The sequence below is a fragment of the Anomaloglossus baeobatrachus genome, chromosome 12 (genome assembly GCF_048569485.1).
Source record: "Anomaloglossus baeobatrachus isolate aAnoBae1 chromosome 12, aAnoBae1.hap1, whole genome shotgun sequence".
Lineage (NCBI taxonomy): Eukaryota > Metazoa > Chordata > Amphibia > Anura > Aromobatidae > Anomaloglossus > Anomaloglossus baeobatrachus.
The window spans coordinates 33,873,324-33,898,930 of NC_134364.1; the positions used below are offsets into that span (position 1 = coordinate 33,873,324).

At 43.1% G+C, this 25,607-nt stretch overlaps 1 protein-coding gene across 1 annotated transcript in view; it reads left to right on the plus strand.

The window, feature by feature from the left end:
• The window catches only part of MIPOL1 (mirror-image polydactyly 1), a 416,191-nt gene that overhangs the window by 284,143 nt on the left and 106,441 nt on the right, over positions 1–25,607 (plus strand). The window contains exon 10 of the mRNA XM_075331008.1: positions 22,316–22,414. Coding sequence (XP_075187123.1) covers positions 22,316–22,414 — 99 coding nt within the window. The remainder of the gene's footprint in view (positions 1–22,315; positions 22,415–25,607) is intronic.

The window sequence follows — 25,607 nt, forward strand, 5'->3', positions numbered from 1 at the left end:
CTTCAAGCATGTTTCAACCGAAATCTAATCCCAAGTATCTTCTACACGTTCCCAATGTTGGTGTATACTGGGCGCCTCACTTGGGTATGTATACTGCTTTTTCCTCAACTCTACACACAAGTGTTGGATTGGGTTGAGGTCTGGGGACTGTTGGGCCAATCCAGCTCCTCTACTTCATTGTCACTGAACCATTCCTTCACCAATCTTGACGTATGCTTTGGGTCGTTGTCCTTCTGGAACACTGTCGTCCTTTTCATATCCATAGTACTCGAGTGTATGAAGTAACTCATTTTGTAGGATACTCACATATAGCTCAGCATTGAGACCACCATTGATACTGGTCAAGTATCCACGCTTTTGGCTGTGAAACTCCCCTATATTATCAGGCTTTTTCCACCGAATTTGACAGTTCCTTCAATTTTTCCATCCATTAGCCCCTCTTTCCCTTATTTCTTCCAGACCCTTTTGCACTCATCTATTCACTTTTGTCTCATCGCTCCAAATCACCTGTTTCCATTCTTCTATTGTCCACTTTTCGTACTTTTTCGCAAACTTGAGCCAACTCTTCTTATGATGATATTGAAGTCAAGGCTTGCTCACCTTCTTTCGGACCACCATTCCAGACTTGTCTATCGTGCGTTGCATGGTGCTTACACAGGCTTCTGTGACCTCACTATTATGAAGCATACAAGCCGACTCTAGAACGGATAGTCCTTGTGATGAGACAACTTGTTGATATTTTGCCTGGACGTCCACCTCTTGGCTTTTCAATGGATGGATGGACTTCATTTTATATTCTTCTACCTGTCATGGCCTCATATGATGCATTTTGGCAATTTTGTTGGCCAAGAAACCACAATCGATTAGCTGGATAATATTGTCTCTATTTTCTTCGGAAATCTTCTTCATGGCTGCTCCTTGATACAAATCCGTGACCTTTCGGTTGAGAATTAACCTAATAACACATTGAGAAATTAAGGAACACTATGGCAGGAGACCAAGGAGGACCCCACTGCTGACACAGAGACATAAAAAAGCTAGATTGCAGTTTGTCAAAATGTATGTGAGTAAGCCATAATTCTTCTTGGAAAGTGTCTTGTGGACAGATGATACTAAAGGCCCATTTACACACAACGATATCGCTAACGATATGCCGTCGGGGTCACGGAATTCGTGACGCACATCCGGCGTCGTTAGTGACGTCGTTGCGTGTAACAGCTCCGAGCGAGTGTTAACGATCAAAAATACTCACTTGATCGTTGACACGTCGTTCATTTTCAAAATCTCGTTGGTTGTTGTGGACGTAGGTTGTTCGTCGTTCCTAAGGCAGCACACATCGCTACGTGTGACACCCCGGGAACGACTAACAACAACGTACCTGCGTCCTCCTGCAACGAGGTGGGCATGTCGTTAATGCAGCTGATCTCCGCTCCTCCGCTTCTATTGGTTGGCCGCTGTGTGACGGCGTGGTGACGGCGCACGAACCTCCCACTTAACAAAGAGGTTGTTCGCCGCCCACAGCGACGTCGCAAGGAAGGTAAGTATGTGTGACAGGTGTTAGCGATATTGTGCGCCACGGGCAGCGATTTACCCATGACGCACAAACGACGGGGGCGGGAACGCTCAATAGCAATATCGCTAGCGTGTAAATGAGCCTTTAGGTTGAGCTTTTTGATAAAGCACATCATTCTACTGTTTATAGAAAACGGAATGAGGCTTACATAAAAAAACGCAGTACCTACCATCAAATATGGTAGAGGCTCAGAGATGTTTTGGGGTTGTTTTGCTACCTCTGGCACTGAAGGCCTTCACCATGTGCAAGGTGTCATGACATCTGAAGATTACCAAAAGATTTGGGTTGCTATGTAGTGCAAAGTGCCAGAAAGCTGGGTTTGCATCCTAGGTCATGGGTCTTCTAGTGGGACAATGATCCCTTCAAGAAGCCCCCAGAAATGGATGGAAACAAAGCGCTGGAGAGTTCTGAAGTGTCAGCAATGAGTCCGGACCTAAATCCCATTGACACCTGTGGAGAGATATTAAAATTACTGTCGGGAGAAGAGAAGACGCCTTCAAATATGAGAGACCTGGAGCCGTTTGCTAAAGAAGCGTCCAAGATTCCAGGTGAGAGGAGGAAGAAGCTTGTGGATGGTTTAGGAAGTCATTGATTGCAGGTATTTATTCCCAAGGTGTGCAACCAAATATTAAGTTGAGGGGGACAACAATTTTGTGTCGGCCATTTTGGGGGTTTTGTATGAAAATATGTCCATTTTGTTTCAAAATATGCATAAATGGAATATTTTTTTGGGGAGAAATAGGTCATTTTCTGGAAGAATTTCGAGGTTGTCAACACTTTCGGCCTTGATATATGTACAGTTAGGTCCAGAAATATTTGGACAGTGACACAATTTTCGCGAGTTGGGCTCTGCATGCCACCACATTGGATTTGAAATGAAACCTCTACAACAGAATTCAAGTGCAGATTGTAACGTTTAATTTGAAGGTTTGAACAAAAATATCTGATAGAAATTGTAGGAATTGTACACATTTCTTTACAAACACTCCACATTTTAGGAGGTCAAAAGTAATTGGACAAATAAACCAAACTCAAAAAAAAATGTTTAGTTTCAATATTTTGTTGCGAATCCTTTGGAGGCAATCACTGCCTTAAGTCTGGAACCCATGGACATCACCAAACGCTGGGTTTCCTCCTTCTTAATGCTTTGCCAGGCCTTTACAGCCGCAGCCTTCAGGTCTTGCTTGTTTGTGGGTCTTTCCGTCTTAAGTCTGGATTTGAGCAAGTGAAATGCATGCTCAATTGGGTTAAGATCTGGTGATTGACTTGGCCATTGCAGAATGTTCCACTTTTTTGCACTCATGAACTCCTGGGTAGCTTTGGCTGTATGCTTGGGGTCATTGTCCATCTGTACTATGAAGCGCCGTCCGATCAACTTTGCGGCATTTGGCTGAATCTGGGCTGAAAGTATATCCCGGTACACTTCAGAATTCATCCAGCTACTCTTGTCTGCTGTTATGTCATCAATAAACACAAGTGACCCAGTGCCATTGAAAGCCATGCATGCCCATGGCATCACGTTGCCTCCACCATGTTTTACAGAGGATGTGGTGTGCCTTGGATCATGTGCCGTTCCCTTTCTTCTCCAAACTTTTTTCTTCCCATCATTCTGGTACAGGTTGATCTTGGTCTCATCTGTCCATAGAATACTTTTCCAGAACTGAGCTGGCTTCATGAGGTGTTTTTCAGCAAATTTAACTCTGGCCTGTCTATTTTTGGAATTGATGAATGGTTTGCATCTAGATGTGAACCCTTTGTATTTACTTTCATGGAGTCTTCTCTTTACTGTTGACTTAGAGACAGATACACCTACTTCACTGAGAGTGTTCTGGACTTCAGTTGATGTTGTGAACGGGTTCTTCTTCACCAAAGAAAGTATGCGGCGATCATCCACCACTGTTGTCATCCGTGGACGCCCAGGCCTTTTTGAGTTCCCAAGCTCACCAGTCAATTCCTTTTTCCTCAGAATGTACCCGACTGTTGATTTTGCTACTCCAAGCATGTCTGCTATCTCTCTGATGGATTTTTTCTTTTTTTTCAGCCTCAGGATGTTCTGCTTCACCTCAATTGAGAGTTCCTTAGACCGCATGTTGTCTGGTCACAGCAACAGCTTCCAAATGCAAAACCACACACCTGTAATCAACCCCAGACCTTTTAACTACTTCATTGATTACAGCTTAACGAGGGAGACGCCTTCAGAGTTAATTGCAGCCCTTAGATTCCCTTGTCCAATTACTTTTGGTCCCTTTAAAAAGAGGAGGCTATGCATTACAGAGCTATGATTCCTAAACCCTTTCTCCGATTTGGATGTGAAAACTCTCATATTGCAGCTGGGAGTGTGCACTTTCAGCCCATATTATATATATAATTGTATTTCTGAACATGTTTTTGTAAACAGCTAAAATAACAAAACTTGTGTCACTGTCCAAATATTTCTGGACCTAACTGTATATGTATGTATATGTGTATATATAAAATATAATTTTCGGTTTTGTATTATTTTTTCTTTAGCGTACTATGCAGGAATATAACTTTCCTGGCTACTGGGAAGCGAGTGTGCAATCAAGAATGCTAATTCTGTCATGTTTATACCATGAAACGAGGAGACGGTTTCCTCTCATCATCCACGAGTGTCTAAACATCACCCCTGAACAACACATACCTCTGTCTGACACCAAAGGCACGGTGTTTGGTCTGGAGGGAGCAGTGTTATTCTTTGTCTGCAGCATCCGAGGGGAGACATTTTTCTCTCAGCAGCACTGCCGGTCTCCGCACAACGAGACGTCTGTTCCTAAAGGAAAAGCAAGAAACACATTTTTCCGAGGGCCAAGCAAGCGACCACGGCATTGGAGAATGAGTCGCCAAGCCAGATTTGCTCACAGTGTTGCTCCATTCATTCGCTTCTCCTGCTAAACTTTCACGGGGCACCTCTCGAGTTAACCCTTGACTGGAGCGTTTTGCTTTCTTAGGCCAACAAAAATAATTATGCCCATGGCTGCTTATTTTGGGCTGCACAGGAGGAAGGTGCTGATACCAAGAAATGTCGTAATTGCACTTTATGGCTTCTCTTTCTCAAATAGCCGCTTGTGTTATTTTTATGTATGCGCTGCTGGAGGAGCTCAGTATTAAGGTCGCTACTCCATGGAGAGGGGATCCTGCGTCTAATTCGAACGCCAGGGTTTGGGGTTTTTTCTTCTTTCGTGACCAAGGCGGGACATTCTCTCCTCCGCCGTCTGGAGGAGGCTCAGTTTCTTCAGCATCTTTTAATTACTACTGCACAGTATCTGGTAAAACACTTTACTGTCTCGGGGTATACACGGTTCTGCTTTATACTAGCGGCCCTGTCTGCATTCGTCGGCGTATTTCACCATATTAACACACGCACGTCCGCGGGATTGTGGTTTTTACATAAAATGTTCCAAAATTATTTCTGCACCATCTGATATTCTTCAAAATAAAGAATGGAATACATGGGTTCCTTTTGCTTTTAAGACTGTTTCTCGCTACTTTTCTACAAAAGTCCCCCCGTAGATTGAGATTCATTTGTTTGTAACAAGATTCTTAGAGGTTTGTTCTAATTTTGCTACCAGTTTTTTCCCGTCCCATCTGAGAGCAGCATAATGTAGGGACTGAGACCCACTTTCCAGTGATATGTCACTTACTGGGCTGCTTGCTGCAGTTTTCATAAAATCACTGTTTTATTTCCTTCAGATCTACAATTCTCTGAATGCTGAGCACTGTATCACACTGCCCCCATCACTGATTGGCAACTTTCTATATACACTGAGCATTGTATAACCCTGCCCACACCACTGATTGGCAGCTTTCTATATACACTGAGCGTTGTATCACACTGCCCCCACCACTGATTGGCAGCTATACACTGAGTGTTGTATAACCCCGCCCACACCACTGATTGGCAGCTTTCTATATACACTGAGCGTTGTATAACCCCGCCCACACCACTGATTGGCAGCTTTCTATATACACGGAGCATTGTATAACCCCGCCCACACCACTGATTGGCAGCTTTCTATACACACTGAGCTGTGTATAACCCCGCCCACACCACTGATTGGCAGCTTTCAGTGTACACTGAGCTCTGTATAACCCCGTTCAAACTACTGATTAGCAGCATTCTGAATACACTGAACACTATATAACCCCGGCCTCACCACTCAATGGCAACTTTCTATTTACACTGAGCGCTGTATAATTCACCCACTCCACTGATTGGCGGCTCTCTGTGTACACTGAGCACTATGTAACTCTTCCCACACCATTGATTGGCAGCTTTTTGTGTACACTGAATGGTGTATGACCCTGCCGACACCACGGATTAGCAGCTTTTTGTGTACACTGAGCGCTATATAACCTTAGCCTCACCACTGATTAGCAGCTTTCTGTGTACACTGAACAGTATATAACCCCAGCCTCACCACTGATTAGCAGCTTTCTGTGTACACTGAGCGCTGTAATACCCTGCTCACACCACTGATTAGCAGCTTTCTGTGTACACTGAGAGCTGTAATACCCTGCTCACACCACTTATTAGCAGCATTCTGTGTACATTGAGCACTATATAACCCCACCATCACCACTGAATGGCAGCTTTCTGTTTACGCTGAATGCAGTATAATTTGCCCACTTCACTGATTGGCGGTTTTCTGTTTACACTGAGCGCTATGTAACTCTGCCCACACCATTGAATGGCAGCTTTTTGTGTACACTGAATGCTGTATAACCCCACCCACTCCACTGATTGTCAGCTTTCTTTCTGGGCACAGTGTTTCACAGAAAGCTGCCAATTAGTGGTGGGAGTTCAGTTGGACTACATGGCACCAGGGTTACTAGTCCTCTAGTGATAATCTCCTGTTGATAAATCAGTGATTTTATTAAAACTGCAGCCCAGTAAGTGACACATCGCTGGAATAAGGGTCTCTGTCTCTACATTATATTGCCATCAGGTGGGGGAGCAAAAACCTGGTGACAGATTCCCTTCGGGGTACTTCTCACATAGCGAGATCGCTGCTGAGTCACGCTTTTTGTGACGCACCAGTGACCTCATTAGCGATCTTGCTGTGTGTGACACTGAGCAGCGATCTGGCCCCTGCTGTGAGATCGCTGCTCGTTACACACTGCTCTGGTTCATTTTCTGGACGTTGCTCTCCCGCTGTGAAGCACACATCGCTGTGTGTGACAGCGAGAGAGCAACGATCTGAATGTGCAGGAAGCCGGCGTCTGGCAGCCTGCGGTAAGCTGTAACCAAGGTAAATATCGGGTAACCAAGTGAAGTGCTTTGATTGTTTACCCGATATTTACCTTGGTTACTAGCATCCGCCGCTCTCAGGCTGCCAGTGCCGGCTCCCTGCTCACGTAGCCAGAGTACATATCGGGTAAATAAGCACAGCGGTTTGCTTAACCTGATGTGTACTTTGGCTACGAGTGCAGGGAGCCAGCGCTAAACGGTGTGCGCTGGTAACCAAGGTAAATATCGGGTAACCAAGCGCTTGGTTACCCAATATTTACCTTAGTTACCAAGCGCAGCATCGCTTCCACGTGTCGCTGGGGGCTGGTCACTGGTCGCTGATGAGATCTGCCTGATTAACAGCTCACCAGCGACCATGTAGCGACGCACCAGCGATCCTGACCAGGTGGGATCGCTGGTGGGATCGCTGGAGCATCGCTAAAGTGTGACGGTACCCTTAGATACAACTATTTGAAAATTAGAAGATGAGATGTGCAGTCCATCAGAATTTGCCCCCCAATACAGTGTCAATACCGTTCATCATTGCCAGCCACAATTATCACAGTGCTCCCCATACTATAAATAATTCCTGTCAATGTCAGCCGACTGTTGCATCTATAGGGTGCTTCTAAAAGCCAAAATGGCCCGTATTTGTTTGTGTAGTGCCCTCATTACCAGACCTCATCCAGAGTGAGATACTCATTATAAGCTAGAATAAGCCTCCATAGTTGCAGCCACAGCCCCCACTTACCACAAACACTGAGGTCCATCACTTTTCCTTACCACATGTGGATGCCCGTCCATGGCCGACTCCATGCAATTTCCTCTTCATGCTCCTCCAATACAAGATGAAAAACATCCCCTTCCCCATGTGTTGATGGTCATCGCTGTATAATATTTAAATTCTGACATCGGAGTTTATTGTACATTTGATACATACAGATAAACAAGAGAAACCTATTGATATGCATTAAAGGATTATCAGAAAAGTTCCGTTGCCAGTAGGAACGCTCAACATATGGAGTTAGGCATTATGTATAGATGTGTCTAATGGTGTCTACAGCTAATTAGATTAATTTTGTATGATACTGTAGATAGGGCCGATGTCGACCATAACAAACAGTTGTTAGTTGATTTGATGAAACATTGTTTGTAATCATGCAAAAATCCAATATTGGCCAATATAATCTGTCTGAGGATGGCCCCAAACACATTGCCATCATTTAAATGACTGTTCTTTGACCAAGTCTCATTTTATGTGTATGAGGCCTTAAAGGAGTTTTCTACTACTAATGTGACCACCTTTCATTTGTCCTAACTATTCCTAACTAACACTTTCCTAATATACTTCTGTTACCTACCCTGCTCTTTTAAGCTGATGGCGTAGATATTCGTATGTTGATGCTTTGCTTTGATCCTTCTGGAGACCGGAATCAGACAAACTGAGCATGGCATGTCACTGGTAGGAGTGGGGCTGCCTCTCTGTGAGTGACAGCAGCCTGGATGCACATGCCCAAATCACACGTCACTCTCCTCTCAGCCTGTTTGGAGTGTGGTTCTTTTATGTGACCAGCTCTGCAATATGCAGATCATGCAATGTGATATACTATCTAATGATCGGCACATTACAGTTCTTCTCACATGAATGCACCACACTGTAAAGCAGACTGAGAGGAGAGTTAAGTGTGATCCGCGCATGCGTGCCCAGACTGCTGTCACTCACAGAGGCAACCTCACCCCCATTAGTGACGTGCCGTGCTCAACTTATACAATACCAGTCTGGAGACCGCAAGGATCAAAGCTAAAGCAATCAACATAGGAATATACGCGCCGCAGAGATATCTGCCTACAGGAGCAGGGTAGCTAGAAATATATTAGGAAAGTGTTAGTTAGGAAGAGTTAGGACAAATGAAAGGGGGTCACATTAGTAGTGGAAAGCCTTTTAAACGATTTTTGAGAACTTTCACCAATGAGGTCGTCTGACACAAGGTGAGGTTTTAATACTGTAGGATAGGACTGTCCCGATTGATTGACACCTTGTCCCGGTGGAATGGCTTTTACGCTTTTTTGATCAAAGAGAGTGTTGACTAAGTAACCCAATGTTATGTATATGTACTATTACTTTTTACTTACTGCTGGGTATATGCTCATTTTATTTCAATCTTGCATTTTTTTCTGCTAGATGGCCACAGTGTGAACATGGTCCTACACTTTGTATGTATACCAACTTATGCTCTGGCTCATTTTTTGTTTTTGATAAAATTGCACTAAGTTTCAGGAAGCAATCTTCATTCCTTTTTCAAACTCCATTATATGCAGCTTGCAGCCTGAATAAAGTGTCAGATTTGTCTCTTGTTAGAGTGCCCCTTCCTGTAATACAGGCTGGATGTAAGGCCTTTGTGTATCCTGGGTGCTTTTATGTATCAGCATAGCTTCTGCTCTGCATGTCCAGCTTGTTTTCTGTGCTTTCCATTAAACTTTAGATACTCTCTCTTCTCTCTACTGTAGATCTATGTGTAATCTTCTCCCTCTGCCTTCTGTTATCTGTTAAGACCCCGTTACACGCAACGACGTATCTAACGATATATACCACCGGGGCCACGGATTCCGTGACGCACATCCGGCATTGTTGGCGACGTCGTTGCGTGTGATAGCAAGGAACGATTGTTATCAATGGAAAATTCTCACCTTATTGTCCATCGTTGACACGTCGTTCCTTTTCAAAAAAATGTTGATTGTAGAGGTCGCAGGTTGTTCGTCGTTCCCGAGGCAGCACACATCGCTACGTGTGACACCTCGGGAACGACGAGCTTCAGCTTACCTGCGGCCGCCGGCAATGAGGAAGGAAGGAGGTGGGCGGGATGTTACAGCCGCTCATCTCGGCCCATCAGCTTCTATTGGGCGGTCGCTTAGTGACGCCGCTGTGACGCCGCACGAACCGCCCTCTTAGAAATGAGGCGCTTCACCGGCAAGAGCGACGTCGCTAGGCAGGTAAGTCCGTGTGACGTCTCCTAACGATTTTGTGCGCCACGGGCAGCGATTTGACCGTGATGCACAAACGATGGGGCGGGTGCTTTCACCAGCGATATCGCTGCATGTAACACCCCCTTAACACCAAGAGAAGGGACATGGAGTAGGGAAATACATCAGGAGCACTAAGATTTGTACCTTTTTTAAGAAATTGTACCGTTCCTTAAGATGGGGGAATTGGATTCTAGCCCGTCCCATGGACGACACATATCGGAATGAGTTATGTCCAGCACTGCAGAATGTATTCGCATAATATGGATAATCAGTAAATTAGTAAATACTGATTCTTTGTTCTCATTCTACATTTAAGGCTAGTTTCACACTTGCGTTGGGTTGAATCCGCTGAGTCCGTTGCTGCGTCGTTTTGACGCATCCGTTATTTTTGTGGTGTCAACCGATGCAACTGGTCCGTTATTTCACAGGAATCCGTTAGCTGATTCCTGTGAAATAACGGACCGTTGCTTCCGTTTGGCGTCCGTTAGGCGTCCGTCTAACGGAATCCGTCAGCTCTGTTTTATTTCTTTTTTCATTTTTTTCTATTCTGGGCATGCTCAGTATAAATTAGCGGAATCCAGCAGCGGATTCCGTTGTTAAGCACTTAGCAACGGAATCCGCTACCATAGGGAACCATTATAAATTTTAACGGAACCAACGGAATCCGTTGGTTGGCGTCATTTTGACACAAGCATTTAACGCTACATTCTGCGTTGCTTCCGCTTGGCGGAAGCAACGGAGCATCGGCCAACGGAAGCAATGCAGGTACTTTTGGCACAATCCGTCATCAATGCAAGTCTATGGGAAACAACGGAATCCGTTAACTGATTCCGTTGTTTCCCAAGACAGCGGATTGCGCCGAAAAAAAACCAACGCAAGTGTGAAAGTACCCTAAGCTGATAATATCTGAAGTGTGAAGTTCAATATACCCTGTCCTTTTCTATTGTAACGATAAGCTCTGCGGGCATGGAGATTGTCATGTACTCGTTTACCCTGAATGACGGCTTCTCCACCATGCTCGACTGTTATTGACTTCTCTTGTGTATATTTATCTTGTAAATTCACAATGAATTGTTGGATAAAACAAACATAAATACATAAAAACATATAAACTGTTGGCTAATGACTAGCAAACAAAAAAATAAAAGAATAGAGAGATAAAAAGAAATCTATTAATAGCATTAAAGTTTTTAAAGCATCTGTGGCGCTGACCATTAAACTGAAAAGTGGACGTGTCACCATATTTCACAATATAAACTGCACACCGCTGGAAGCACAAAATGCTCATTTTTATGTCCAGTGATTAAAACTTTCAGATAAGATTATATAACTATTCTGACATGGATTTGCAAAGTAAATACACCAACCTCATCAGGTTTAGGGGGTATTCCTGTATTTTTATATTGTGACCTATCCTTAAGATATGACTAGTTGCAGAGCAGAATTGTACAACTGTGTCGGCTATATTGTGTCCTCAGTGGGGTACAGCAGATCCATTCCTTGGCATTCGAATAGGGGTAAATGTGCAGCACCCGGCCACAGCTACTATACAATTCGCGCAGCTGATCACATCCGGCTGGTTCCGGAAACAGCAGTTCGGCAGACGTTCCGGCTGTTGCACTCCCACCAATCTGCCATTGATGATTTATCCTAAGGATAGGCCACCAACATAAAAGTACTAGACAACTCCTTTAGTATTTTATGCAATTTGTATTGTGAAATCCATTCACATTCATTCTGGTTTAAAGGGAACCTGTCACATGGAAAAAATGATATTAACCTGCAGATATGGGGTTAATCTGCAGGTTAATAGCATTCAAAACCTGCTCAGTGACTGCACATTACTCCCCTCTGCCGGGAAGAAAAGGACTTTTAATCCTACCGGCAGTGTTCCGGATTCAGTAACGGGGGCAGCGCCGGTGCGGGTTCAGTCATCGCTCTGTAAATGGAGAGCGGCAGCTGTAACCGCGCCCCTCACTGACTGACAGCTGCTCTGCATTAATGGAGTTACAGTTGCCGCTCTCCATACACAGAGTGGTGACTGAACCCGTGTTGGTGCCGCCTCCTTGACTGAAACCCAAACGCTGCTGGGAGGATTACATTTAATTTCCTCCTGACAGCGGGGTTTAATCTGCAGTCAACAAACAGGTTTATAATGCTACTAACCTGTAGATTAACCCCATATCTGCAGGTTAATAGAATTTTTCCACTTGACAGGTTCCCTTGAATTTCTTTGTATTCATGTATAGCTGTGCTCACATAGAGAATTTCATTCATTTTTTTTAATTTTACTTGTTTAATAAGTCAGTAATTGTTTGGGTCAAAAATAACGCTTGTAAGAAATGCACATAGGTGTAACGCCTGCCTGGATCAACAAACTCAGGTGGGATGTAATGGACAGGATAGAGGGAAGCCCCTCACTAAGCAGGACCCCCAAAACCCTGAAACCCTTTAACCCCTATACAGGGATTTGGAATTACACAGGGCCCTGGAGATCACTACCTGTGGAAGGCTGCAGCCCGATGAGAGTAGTCGTCAGGCAGGGTCAAACCAGGAATAGCAGAACAGGGACAGAATCGGCAGGCAAGGACGTAATCAGAAACAAGCCGAGGTCAAAACCGGATCGGGCAGCGAGGTACAAAAACAGCAGGCAGAAGGGTAGTCAGAACACTAGCAAAAGTCAGCACACAGGAATCAAAATGCAAACCGCACATGAGTCAGGAGTACAGAACTATCTCTGGCAGTGGTCATGTGACAGGAGGGGAAATAAGAAGGGTGTGGTGTCCTCCCATTGGCTGCAGGTGAATGCTGGCAACTTCAGCTGGAAGACACACGCCACCCACAGTCAGCCAGCGGTACTGCAGATCCCAAGATAACCCAGCCCAGTGGATGATCGGAGCCTGTGCCCACCGGTGCCGCTGGCATCGATTCCTCTCCCATCACCAGCACCATCCACGGCAGGAACACGGCGTCGCCTGGCGATCGGAGCAGAAGTCACTGGAGCGGACTCCAGTGGTGATGTAACAATAGATCCACTTTCACATGCGGTATTCTTGTCTGTAATTAGCATTAGCATTTGTAAGTCAAAAATTAAGAAAAAGTATAATGCTAAAACTTACACCTTTTTATAGTAATTTACTGATGCAAAATATCAACCAGCATACTGCCATGTGAAGGTGGCCCTATGCATCACACTTGGACACTTGTAACCTACTGTCACAGTCGTCTCCCTTTTGTTTAGAGACCAGTGACAGCCTTAAGACTGGAGCCTCCCATCTCCATCTTGACTCCTCATTTAAACGAGGTTTCCTTTCCTCGCCCATTTAGGTTAAATACTGGAGCTTTCCCAGCAGTTATTGTTGCTGTTAGAATCATTTTTACTTTTTCCAGCTTGGTGGAAGGAACTGCTGAGGTTTTCTCCTGTGCCCATCCACCTGCTACTATAGAGCCCATCTGCTACGGTGAAGTTTGGTGTTTTGTATCCTTCTGTTTATTCCCCGTCTGTCTTTCCTTTCCCTCCGTATTTATTAGTTGAGTGGCAAGTCTAGTGTAGTCATCGGCCTACTCACTAGACAGGGTAAGTTTAGGGCCAGCTGAGGGACCCAGGTATCCTGCTCACCGACAGGTTGAAAGAACCTGCATAGGAATGCTAGGGAGCTCAGGAGTCAGCTTGAGGTGAGTGCAGGAGGTGCCCCCTCTCCCTAGCGGCAGGGACCTCCGTTGAATTGTGACTCTGGTGTTTTCCCCTTTTTTGTGGTGGTTTTTGGTAGTGCATCAGACGTCCGTTGGTCTGATCACGTGTGTCACGCGTTATATCCAGACATATTCTACTCCGTGTGTGACACCTATCCTTTCAAAGTCATCATGGTAAATTTGCTGTAAAAATTAAGATCCATCAATGGTATGTTTTCGCCTTGCTATGTTTCCAAACTGGGAAAAAAAACAAAAAAAGTCACATTTTTATGGAAAGAATAGGTTAATTATGGCAAGGTAGAGCAGAAAGAGAGCGATCAGTCCAAGGTTCTAAGTACATGGTGCAGGTATTGGGGTATATCATGATGGTAAAACTTATTCCAGGGGTTCCACCATTGTACAATTACAAATCACAATATTCGGGGTCTTTTACACCTAAGATTATCCTACCAGTAATCAAGCTCATTAATTACTAGAAAATGTGACAGTGTCACAATCATTTCTTCAAAGATACTGTCCGTGGTGGCACAGGGTAAAAGCACAGGCGGCAATTAAATTTTATTTTTAGCGTTCGTATATAGCATCAAATAGGCAACATAGTGCCAAAATGCTTAACGATGACCACTTTAAGGATATCTCCATAGATTTTCAAAGCATAACCCTTCCATTGCCTGACTAAGCAATATTTTATAACCTTTTGAAAGCTGTTTTAGTATTAGGCTATGTGCGCACGTTGCGTACTGTCAGTGCAGAAATTTCTGCAGCGATTTAAAGAGCACACGTGCGCTTTAAATCGCTGCAGAAAGAGTCCGTAATGAAAAAAATAAAAAGCCGATTCCATGCGCTCTGCCTGCAGCTCCTCCCATAGACAGAGCGGGGGCTGCAGGCAAAGCACAGGAAAGAAGTGACATGTCACTTCTTAGAACGCGCGCTTCGGGCAGCAGCCGAAGCGCTGTGCTCTAAGACGCCACGTGCGCACGACCCCTGCATAATCTTCATAGATTATGCAGGGGATGCAGGATGCATGCAGTTACGCTGCGCTGCAGAGCGCAGCGTAACTGCATGTAATTACGCAACGTGCGCACATAGCCTTAAAGTGTATGTGTGCAACATTTTAGAATAAGGTGTTGTGTGTGATTGAGCAATATCACTATTTCTGGCACTATATGACTTGTGTCCTGCAATTTTTGCTAGTTGTCACTTCTTCAGGCTCCATCTCTCATTTTCAGTTGCTTCTGAGCTAGTGGGTGGACACTATCTCCTGTTATATGTCCAAAACATAGTACATACAGAGAAAGTGGCATTCCTTCTCATCTTTTTTTCTGCACTACACAGACAGATGCAGCAGCATGGAGACCATTATTCAGCAAAACATGTCACGCAGGACTTGGGGAGGGGCTGTTGCATGGTGGGACACACAACAAACAAGGGATTCATCACAACAGGGGGTACATGAGGGACACTTTAACAATGGTGAGCCCTGGTTCTAGGCAGGGGGCAGATGGGTCACCACCGGCAACAGCACCCTGCACTCCTAGAAAGCCGTATACAGGTTCCGCACCTGTCGCCAAGCAGGATACCTGAAGCCCTGTGACACCCCTGGCTAGTGAGCTGACAGGTGAGGATCACTGCACTAAAACAACATGAAGGGATGGTATGACAGACGGGGAAACAACAAAGAATAAAGTCCAACTTCACAGCTGCAGCCAGACACCAGGACTGCAGCCTACACCGCTTCCAACAACATATATATACACTGTATATGTGTATATATATATAATATATATACATATATATATATATATAATTTGAGTCAACAATCAATATATATATACAGTCATATGAAAACGTTTGGGCACCCCTATTAATGTTAACCTTTTTTCTATATAACAATTTGTTTTTTTGCAACTGCTATTTCAGTTTCATATATCTAATAACTGATGGACTCAGTAATATTTCTGGATTGAAATGAGGTTTATTGTACGAATAGAAAATGGGCAATCTGCATTTAAACTAAATTTGACCGGTGCAAAAGTATGGGCACCTCAACATAAAAGTGACAATATTTTGTAGATCCTCCGTTTGCAAAAATAACAGCCTCTAATCGCTTCCTGTAGCTTTTAATGAGTTCCTGGATCCTGGATGAAGGTAGATTTGACCATTCCTGTTTACAAAACAATTCCAGTTCAGTTAAGTTTGATGGTCGCCGAGCATGGACAGCCGCTTCACATCATCCCACAGATTTTGAATGATATTCAGGTCTGGGGACTGGGATGGCCATTCCAGAACATTGTAATTGTTCCTCTGCATGAATGCCTGAGTAGATTAGGAGCGGTGTTTTGGATCATTGTCTTGCTGAAATATCCATCCCCTGCGTAACTTCGTCACTGATTCTTGCACATTATTGTCAAGAATCTGCTGATACTGAGTTGAATCCATGCGACCCTCAACTTTAACAAGATTCCCGGTGCCAGTATTGGCCATACAGCCCCAAAGCATGATGGAACCTCCACCAAATTTTACTGTGGGTAGCAAGTGCTATTCTTGGCCTGCCACTTCTGGGCTTAACAAGAACTGTACCTGTGTTCTTCCATTTCCTTACTATGTTCCTCACAGTGGAAACTGACAGTTTAAATCTCTGAGACAACTTTTTGTATCCTTCCCCTGAACAACTATGTTGAATAATCTTTGTTTTCAGATCATTTGAGAGTTGTTTTGAGGAGCCCATGATGCCACTCTTCATAGGAGATTCAAATAGGAGAACAACTTGCAAGTGGCCACCTTAAATACCTTTTCTCATGATTGGATACACCTGCCTATGAAGTTCAAAGCTCAATGAGGTTACAAAACCAATTTAGTGCTTTAGTAAGTCAGTAAAAAGTAGTTAGGAGAGTTCAAATCAAGAAATTGATAAGGGTGCCCATACTTATGCACCTGTTAAATTTTGTTTAAATGCGGATTGCACATTTTCTGTTAGTACAATAAGCCTCATTTCAATCCAGAAATATTACTCAGTCCATCAGTTATTAGATATATGAAACAGAAATAGCTGTTGCAAAAACCAAATTGTTATAAAGAAAAAAGGTTAACATTAATAGGGGTGCCCAAACGTTTTCATATGACTGTATATATATTTTCCCATGAACAACAATCCACATTTATTCTTGCACAAACAATCAACATTTTTCAAATCTAATCCTATCATCACATTCTGGAACATCCACATTTTGTGTTACTCCTATTACTGGTTCAGAAGCACATTTTCTTATCCGATCTGTTATTGTCATGGTGCAGAACCCACACTATAGTGGTGCGTACATACCAAATTTCCAATGGTTTAAATTACCTGCTTAAATGTATTATTCTCTATGTCTCTATGTACTTCTAAGTTTACCCCCAAAAGAAAGCAGACATCCGGTAAAAGAATCACACTTACCAGACCCCAAATAATTAGTTAGGAAGTGAATGGGCTCTCACATACAGATCTTCATCACTGTAAGGTTCCCCTGGTCTTTTGGATGTGTGTTTTCTTTTGGAGATGTCTGCTTTCTTTGATGAAGGGTCCTGCTGTATTCTTGGGCTTATTTTTGGACTAAGGCTTATATTTTAAGCATACTTCAAAATGCCCAAAAAATCCTACAAGGGCTTATTTTCAGGGTAGGTCTTATTTTAGGAGAAGTTTCCTATATTTGTTGATTTATCAAAGTTTGTTAAAACGACAGTGACAGTTTATATAGAGTATATACACATTATTTACTCAATCAACCAAAATATCATAAAATTTGACCCTACAACACCGTGGTACGTTGTCCCCCAGAACTTTTATACAGATGTTTGTTTACTGAGCCGAGCATTGAACGGTAAACTCAACGTCTTACAAATATTATTTTTTCATAAAAAAAATAACGAGTACATCCCGAGATGCCATTTTTGTTCAAATATTTCCCGTCTTGGCACCATCACTGGGATCTCTCAAGGGCAGCAGTATTCCATAGAGGTATATAAATGTTTGGATATAGCCATTCTGTTGGGTGCGACTTTTCAATTTTCCATTGTGTTCTACCAATGTACCAATGGTCTTGCGATTTGGGGGGATTAAAGGGATGGAAGTGGAAAACGGCATTGTGTTACAGAGTGAATTGTGCTTGTTTTTCCTTTGCCGTATAGAACAAGGAAATGAACCTGCCTTTATGGGCCCACAGAGGGAAAAACTTTCCCTTTCTACGCTAACACTTAGCTTCTCTACCGGTTTCAATAACTATTTTTATCAACCTGTTTTAAGAAGGAAGCCCTGCGCCTGACATGTGGTTGTGGGCAGAAGGACAGGAGGACGGCGACCAATGAAAACACATGTCCTTAAGAAAAAGGAGTGTTTGCGTTGGAGCTGACTGCGAACCAGTGACAGCGGGATCTTTGGCATGGCTGAACATAAGCAGCTCAGTGTCTAGTGTACGGCTAACTTAAGGATGAAAGAAGCCGAATGTCTGTGGCCGAGGAAGTTTGGTTATTTTAGTTAAGAAAAGCAAAGTCTGGCAATGCTTATAGGAAGGAGCCCAGATGCTCTGCTCGCTGAAGCCTAACTAGGATGTTAATAGGAGAACTTATCCAATGCTCCTTGTGTGCACTGTGCGACTCCTCAATCCTCAGTCTGTGTCCGGCTCTGAGCTTCTCTGTTACGTGTATATACTTCCAGCACTGCGTGTGCTGGGAATCCTCTGTGCTTCTGGCTTACTGACCACCGACTGTGCCGAGACTATAGCCAGCTTGTAGGGGCCTCACCGGTCTACTGATGTAGCACATGTCCGACTATGCAAAAACTCATATTCAGAATGGTTTTCAAAATAAATATCAACAAAAGCGAAAAGGATAAATTCTGTAACGAATTTTAGGACGGCTCTAAAGCGGGCTCTACACGCTACGACATCGCTAGAGATAGCACCCGCCCACGTCAGCGATATTGTTCGCTACAGCAGCGTCACACGCAATTACCTCTTCGGCGGCCACAGCGACGTCGGTGAACAATCTGTCCTTTAAGGGGGTGGTTCGTTCAGCGTCACAGCGGCATCACTAAGCGGCCGCCCAATAGAAGCGGAGGGGCAGAGATGAGCGGGCAGAACATCCCGCCCACCTTCTTCCTTCAACATTGCAGGCGTCCGCAGGTACGGTGATGTTCCTCGGTCCTGCGGTGTCACGCATAGCGATGTGTGCTGCCTCAGGAATGACGAACAACCTGCGTCCAGCAACAGCAACGATAATTGGGATTAGAACGACGTGTCAACGATCAACGATTAGGTGAGTAATTTTGATCGTTAGTGGTCGTTCATGTGTTTCACACGCAATGTCGTCGCTAACGAGGCCGGATGTGCATCATGAATTCCGTGACCCCCAACGACATCTCGTTAGCGATGTCGTTGCATGTAAAGCCCGCTTTACACGTATCATTTAGACGACTGATGGGTCTAAACTAGATCTGAAATCTTAACAATATTTTTTACTTTTTATTTATTGCAGCAAAGTACAAAACCAACAAGACCATTAAAGGGAATCTGTCAGCAGGTCTTTGCTACCTTATCTGAGAACAGCATAATGTAGACAAAGAGATTCTGAATCCAACAGTGTATCACTTAGATTACTGGCTTTAGTCATTCTGACACAATCTGAATTTTTAGATTTAGTCATGTAGCTGAGCTGAGAAAGCTGCCCCCACCCACACCAGACTCTATAGGGATTGTACATTGACAACGAGCTGTCAATCACAGAAGGGGCATGTTGGACTGTGAGTTTCTAGTCCAGTAATGATATGGGTCCTGCTGCTTAAACAAACATAGCAAATTAACAAAAGATTGGACTGTGATAAAACTGGCATGCCTGAACTATCTGTGTTAACCCTTGCAGCATGCTGGCTTCAGCTTACAAAGCAAAAACCTGCTGACAGATTCCCTTTAAGACACTTAATTTCCAAACCAACCACCTGATCGTCCTAATATCCCAAAAGAAAAGAAAATGACCATGCCACACTTTATATTATATAGTATATACACTTAATATGTAATATTATACAAGTTGGTGAGCTCCATTTTCTCTCTTTTTTTAATATAATTACTTCATATTATAAGTTGCTGAATTGTTAAAACCAGAAGCAGTCACAGACAGAAGAGGCCCCCTGGGCAAGAGCAATATATTTTTGGCTTTTTGTAGTATACTAGCTCATCATAATGCACAACTCCACCTGCTTTGGAGATAGAGGTGGCCCCCTTGTGGCGTAACTTGACGTTTATGGGCCCCAATGTAAAAGATTCAACTATTAAAAATCTTGAATAGCATTGGTCTTTTCATATAGTACCAAAGGAATTTTTTGGGTCCCCCAAGCTCGCCCTGGTACGATTGCATCCCCTCCACCTATTGTAGTGTTGTTACGCACCTGGGTGCCCCCCTTACCTCTAAGAAATTAGGGGCACAGATAAATCTTTGTCAGTAACCAGTTTGCAAAACAAGACATTACCAGCTCCTATCACTTGACAATTAAATAATTAAAGAAACCAGGAATAATGGGTGAACCCGATTATGTGTAGCACAGGGCTCTTTATAAGGATTTGCATGACTTTTGACTTTGGTTATCGTCAGTGTTTTGTTTTTTTCTTACATACCAAAAACATGGCCACCTATGAAATTCTAATGTATATTGTATAATGGGTGTCTGGTTAATATATAAATGGTTAATCTGGCTTCAAATTGAAGTATATCCCGCTTATCCCCAGATTCTGAAAACTTACATAGTGCTATACATAGTAGAGATTAGGTCTCTAGGAAAGATCAAGGTTTGCCTCCATTAGACTGTCCCTACCTACACTTTGGCCTTGACACAAGTTGCGCTGCTGCTACACCGCCCCATAATGCAAGCGAATGGGATTGTATTATGGTCTGCAAGGTACCGCAACAATCAATTTGCAAATAGTCGGAACCAAATGGATTTTTTGTTGTAACTTGCTTGTCATGGTATTTTGTGACACCATTCACTGCATTATGCTACAATGTAGTAGTGTGATACTGCAATCTTTAGCCAAAGTCACTCTTTAACCCCAGCCTTAAGGTAGTAGGTACCCTTGACCTATTCCTACTAGCTTATTTGCCAACAATTAACTCCTTCTTGAGAAGGAAATCCTCCAGTCTTCAGCCTTTTCTAAGGAGAACCATGCACAGTAGATAGCCGTTGGATGAACAGTGGTTGGGCTGATCAGGCTGCTTGGAGTCCTCACCCCCAACTCCTACGTCCACTGTCAAGTGCTCAAGTCTTCTCTACAAGAGAGCCAATGTCTTACTTCTTCGACAGCAACTTATATTGCTGAGAATCGAATTATGGGCATCCGAAGCTTCTCTACAAGGGACACAATGTCTTACCTCTTAGTGAGCAACTTATTTTATTGAGAACCAAAGGATAGGCCATTCGTAGCTTCTCTGCAAGAGAGCCAATGTCTTACTTCTTCGGGACCAACTTATTTTGTTGAGAACCAAAGGATAGGCCATTTGAATCTTCTCTGCAAGAGAGTCAATGTCTTACTTGTTCGGGAGCAACTTATTTTGCTGAGAACCAAAGGATGGGCCATCCAAAGCTTCTCTACAAGAGAGACAATGTCTTACTTCTTCGGGAGCAACTTATTTTGCTAATAATCAAAGGATGGGCCATCCGAAGCTTCTCTACAAAAGAGCCAATGTCTTACTTCTTCAGGATCAACTTATTTTGATGGGCCTTCCGAAGCTTCTCTGCAAGAGAACCAATGTCTTACTTTTTCGGGAGCAACTTATTTTGCTGAGAACCAGAGGATGGGCCATCCAAAGCTTCTCTACGAGAGAGCCAATGTCTTACTTCTTCGACAGCAACTAATTTTGCTGAGAACAAAAGGATGGGCCATCCGAAGTTTGGCATGCTGGATCCTTATCTCCACCATCAGTATTTGCCAAAGGGGAATCGGTAGGCCCTTATAAACATTGGCTGAGCGTGCCGATTTTGTTGAGTTTGACTTTAGTTTAATGTGTATGGAGGCCTTAGAGGCTCTTTGGCAATGGCTACCACTAGTTTACTTACACCCTTGAAACTTGGATCTTCCAAATACATCTTAATTATCATAAGGAGAAGATTCAGTGGCTGCCAGATCCTTCTAGAGCTACAATTTTCCCTTGGAAAAGTCTGGATTAGACGTATTTTGAATGGTCACGTGCCACCATAGACATCATTGTCTAATATTAAAGACACACATCCGGTACAGGCTCGGTGGAAGTTAGTAGACGATCTACAGAGCTTCAGAATCTGTTTGTGCTGCATAATATTAGTAAATGTTTTTTTTTATTACTAGACATGTTGTATCCTTGTTTTGGTGAATGTTGTATAGTTTCTTTGAATGTTTGTTTATTGATGTACTTCTAAAAATGTAAGTGGAAATATTTCAAGACCATAATTGACAAATAAACACATCCCTCCCTACATCTACGGGCAGTCGGAATATCTAATTAGTTCATCAGACATGAGTGACAGCCATAGCTTCAGCCGCTGTAGGTATAAATAGTTTCCATAGAACGTTTCTGTCCATCCCATGCTGCTGTCTCTTTTTCCTATCTCCCTTCATAACACATAATATCGTAAATTCCTTTCGCCAGCGCGCCTAAAAGCCCCTTTTCACTGGTTGCCAATAAGTCAGAAGAAAGTATTTTTTCTTGAAAGATGTATTTAGAAGTGTCTAAAATGTTTCATTTCATGATATTCTATTATCCCCCCTCCTCAGTGCAAACATCTGGAAAAGGAGCTTCATCTGCTGAGAGAGAGCAAACAGACCTGTACGGATATTGTAACTGCGCAGAAGACCTTTGATCCGGCTTCCAAGGTGAACACCTTTTCTATGGTTGCCCAGTTTAGCTTTAATAGTCTCTTTTTTTTCCTTCCATGTATGATTACTTTTTCACTTTTGGTCACCTGTGTAGTGAAGAGCCGTTGTGTCAGTGACGCCCATTAAACTAGGTTCGTTCTGCTCCATTGTATTAAAGGGGTTGTCCACTACTTTTACATTGATGACATATCCTTAGCATAGGTCATCAATGTCTGGTCGGCTGGGATCTAACACCCCACACTCCCACAATTTAACTGTTCTTGGTACCGACAGCAGACGTCCGGAAATGCTCCGTTCCGGAGGTGCCCCGTCAAGTGCTAGCCACCGCTGCCGGATACTGCACATCCACCTCCAATTCGAGTCAATAGGCAGTACCCAGCCGTTGCCATTTTCAGTTAACTGAGTATTTCTGGCCTTCTGCTACCGCCGCTAGCTCCGAGAACAGTTGCTTGGCGGGAGTACCGGATCCCAGTCGATCTGACATTGGTCACTACATTGATAGTTCATCAACCTCTTTAATGTCAGAGGAACTCACTGGGTTCAGATTTACCAATACTGGTTAGTCAAAGTTTTCACCACCTGCTATTCAGCATACTTTGTGCAGAGATTTGTGCAAAAATGTTGGTTCTTTTTTAGTGTACTTTGTGATGTTTAGATAGCATCCCTTCAAATACACCATGTTCCAGTCAGCCCCATACTCTTATTCAGAGAAGGTGGAGAAAGTGTCTAAAACCCTGGGACATTGATCCAGGGAAATAGTCTGCTTGTTGTCTGTAGAGTCTGGATGGAGTTTTTCCCCCAATATGGGGCTTTTACCATTTGTCTCTTGGTTTTTTTTCCTTCCACTGCATCAACATGTTAGACTATAGGTTGAGCTTGATGGACTTCTGTATACTTTCAACCTTATAAACTAAAAAACTATGAAACACAAATGCATTGCAGTCATGAAAGGCAGATGTTGTTTTTTTGTTTTGTTGCAAAATGTGCAATAATAAATATCCTAATATATAGTTCTTATAAATTGTTAGCTGACCATTAGGCAAGTTTACAAGGGTTCAGACCCAGGTTCATCGTAAGCCTACAGCCACTTGGTCAGGTTAGTAGGATCACTGAAAGAGGATCTGTCACCTGGTTAAAAGTGGCCCGTACTTGCTAATATTATTACCCACTGCTCCACTGAGCTTTCCAGTTGTTGGGGTTTTTATTAAATCCCCCATACAGTTCCAGAGGTATGGACCTTTTCATTTGGTAGTAAATTTGTATGGTCTGTACTAAGGGGGCATGTCAGAGAATCACAGGATCCTCTGGGGCGTGTCTGTATATTATCCTGTGAGCACCACCCTCTTGTTAAGGCCATAAAAATGACTAGCAAACAAAAAAAAGGCTCATATATCGGGAACCATATGGTGGACTTCAAAAAAAAAAACAAAAACAAAAAACAGAAGACTCAGGAGAGCAGTGGGAATAAAATAACAAATACTGGACACTTTTGATATGGTGTCAACTCCTCTTTAAGGTGTTGCGATGTCCATAATACTTGATAGTGGTATAAACTCCACTGAGTTTTCCAGTTGTTGGTTTGTTTTTTTTTTAATCCCCCATACAGTTCCAGAGGTATGGACCTTTTCATTTGGTGGTAAATTTGTATGGTCTGTACTAAGGGGGCATGTCAGAGAATCACAGGATCCTCTGGGGCGTGTCTGTATATTAACCTGTGAGCATCACCCTCTTGTTAAGACCATAAAAATTACTAGCAAACAAAAAAGGCTCATATATCGGGAACTATATTGTGGACTTCTAAATAACCCCAGAAAACTCAGGAGAGCAGTGGAAATAAAATAACAAATACTGGACATAAATGCTGCTACATTTCAGAGAAAATATACTTTTAAAATGAGTAGGAAACTATAAGGAGAGACGTCACTAGTCCAAGAGGAAGGTCCCTATTGGCTTCTCACCCACCCTGATCTGTGACTGATGGGTCTCTCCCTATGTGTGTGTGCCGCAGTATCAGAGTAAAATTTATATCACGACACCATGATCGACCACTCTGGTGTATACCAATGTTTATTGAAGTGTCATACGGTACAATATATGTAACTGTTTAATTATTTAGGGTCTCATTTTTGGATATCTTTTAGAATGAACCAGTTGAATTTGAAGACTCAGTCTTTCCTAGACGTGGGGTCAATCTACTGCTACCCATAATCTTACATACTTGGGTTTCTGCTGCCTAAAAGGTTCTTATGTCTGCTCATGACAGTACATCACTACGGATGGGCTAATAGTAACTATTCGTGTTCAGATAATAGTTACCGAATACCGAGTACTATTCCAGTATTCATCACAACAAGAAATTTGCTCGTGTTCCCATTCACATGTATTAGGATCGATGTCCGTGAACAATACCGGAATAGTACTTTGGGATTCGTTGCGAATAATCCGATAGTTTCTATTCGTAAATAACCCTCTTCAAGATATTGCACCATCAGACATGGGCAGTATCTATACCGAGGACCGGACGGATCAGGACACCGTGGTAAAATGTGATAATGATGTTCTACCCAAGAACAGCCAATTCAGGAGATCTCCCACAATCAGTTCATTGCAGCAATATGTTTTTTGGGTTTTTTTTTTTATTTGACAATAGGAAAACTAGTTAAAGAAAAAACAAGAAAAAACTCTCCTCATAGCTCGGTGACTGACTATTTCTTTTGGCAGGGTTGGCCTGACCACCAAGTGAAGATCCTCCTCTGTTCTCCGGTTCTTCCACAGTAATGATCTACATACATGTAGCATAAGGGCGCAACTACATGGGATAAAAAATGTTCTGCACATTCATGGTGAATCTGACAGAGTCTGAATGTGTAACAGGTGTATTTCACCATTAAGGTATGTGCTGTTTTTCGAGCAGAGACTCCAAAAACTCCTCAAAAAGACTCCATGTGTGTATACCCTTGTGCAGAAAAAGGAGTAAAATCTGCAGTAAAAATCCAAAACTGAAATTGGCATAGTGCAGATTTTAAAATCCACAGCAAAGGTTTATTTAGGAGCGGAAAAATTGGACAATATTTATTACAACCACATAGCAGGTACGGTAATCTGCAGTGGATAGAAAAAACCATCCCATCTCCATCCTGTGTGGATGCATCGGATGTCAGTGCTATGTGGAGCTGATATAGAACCTGTT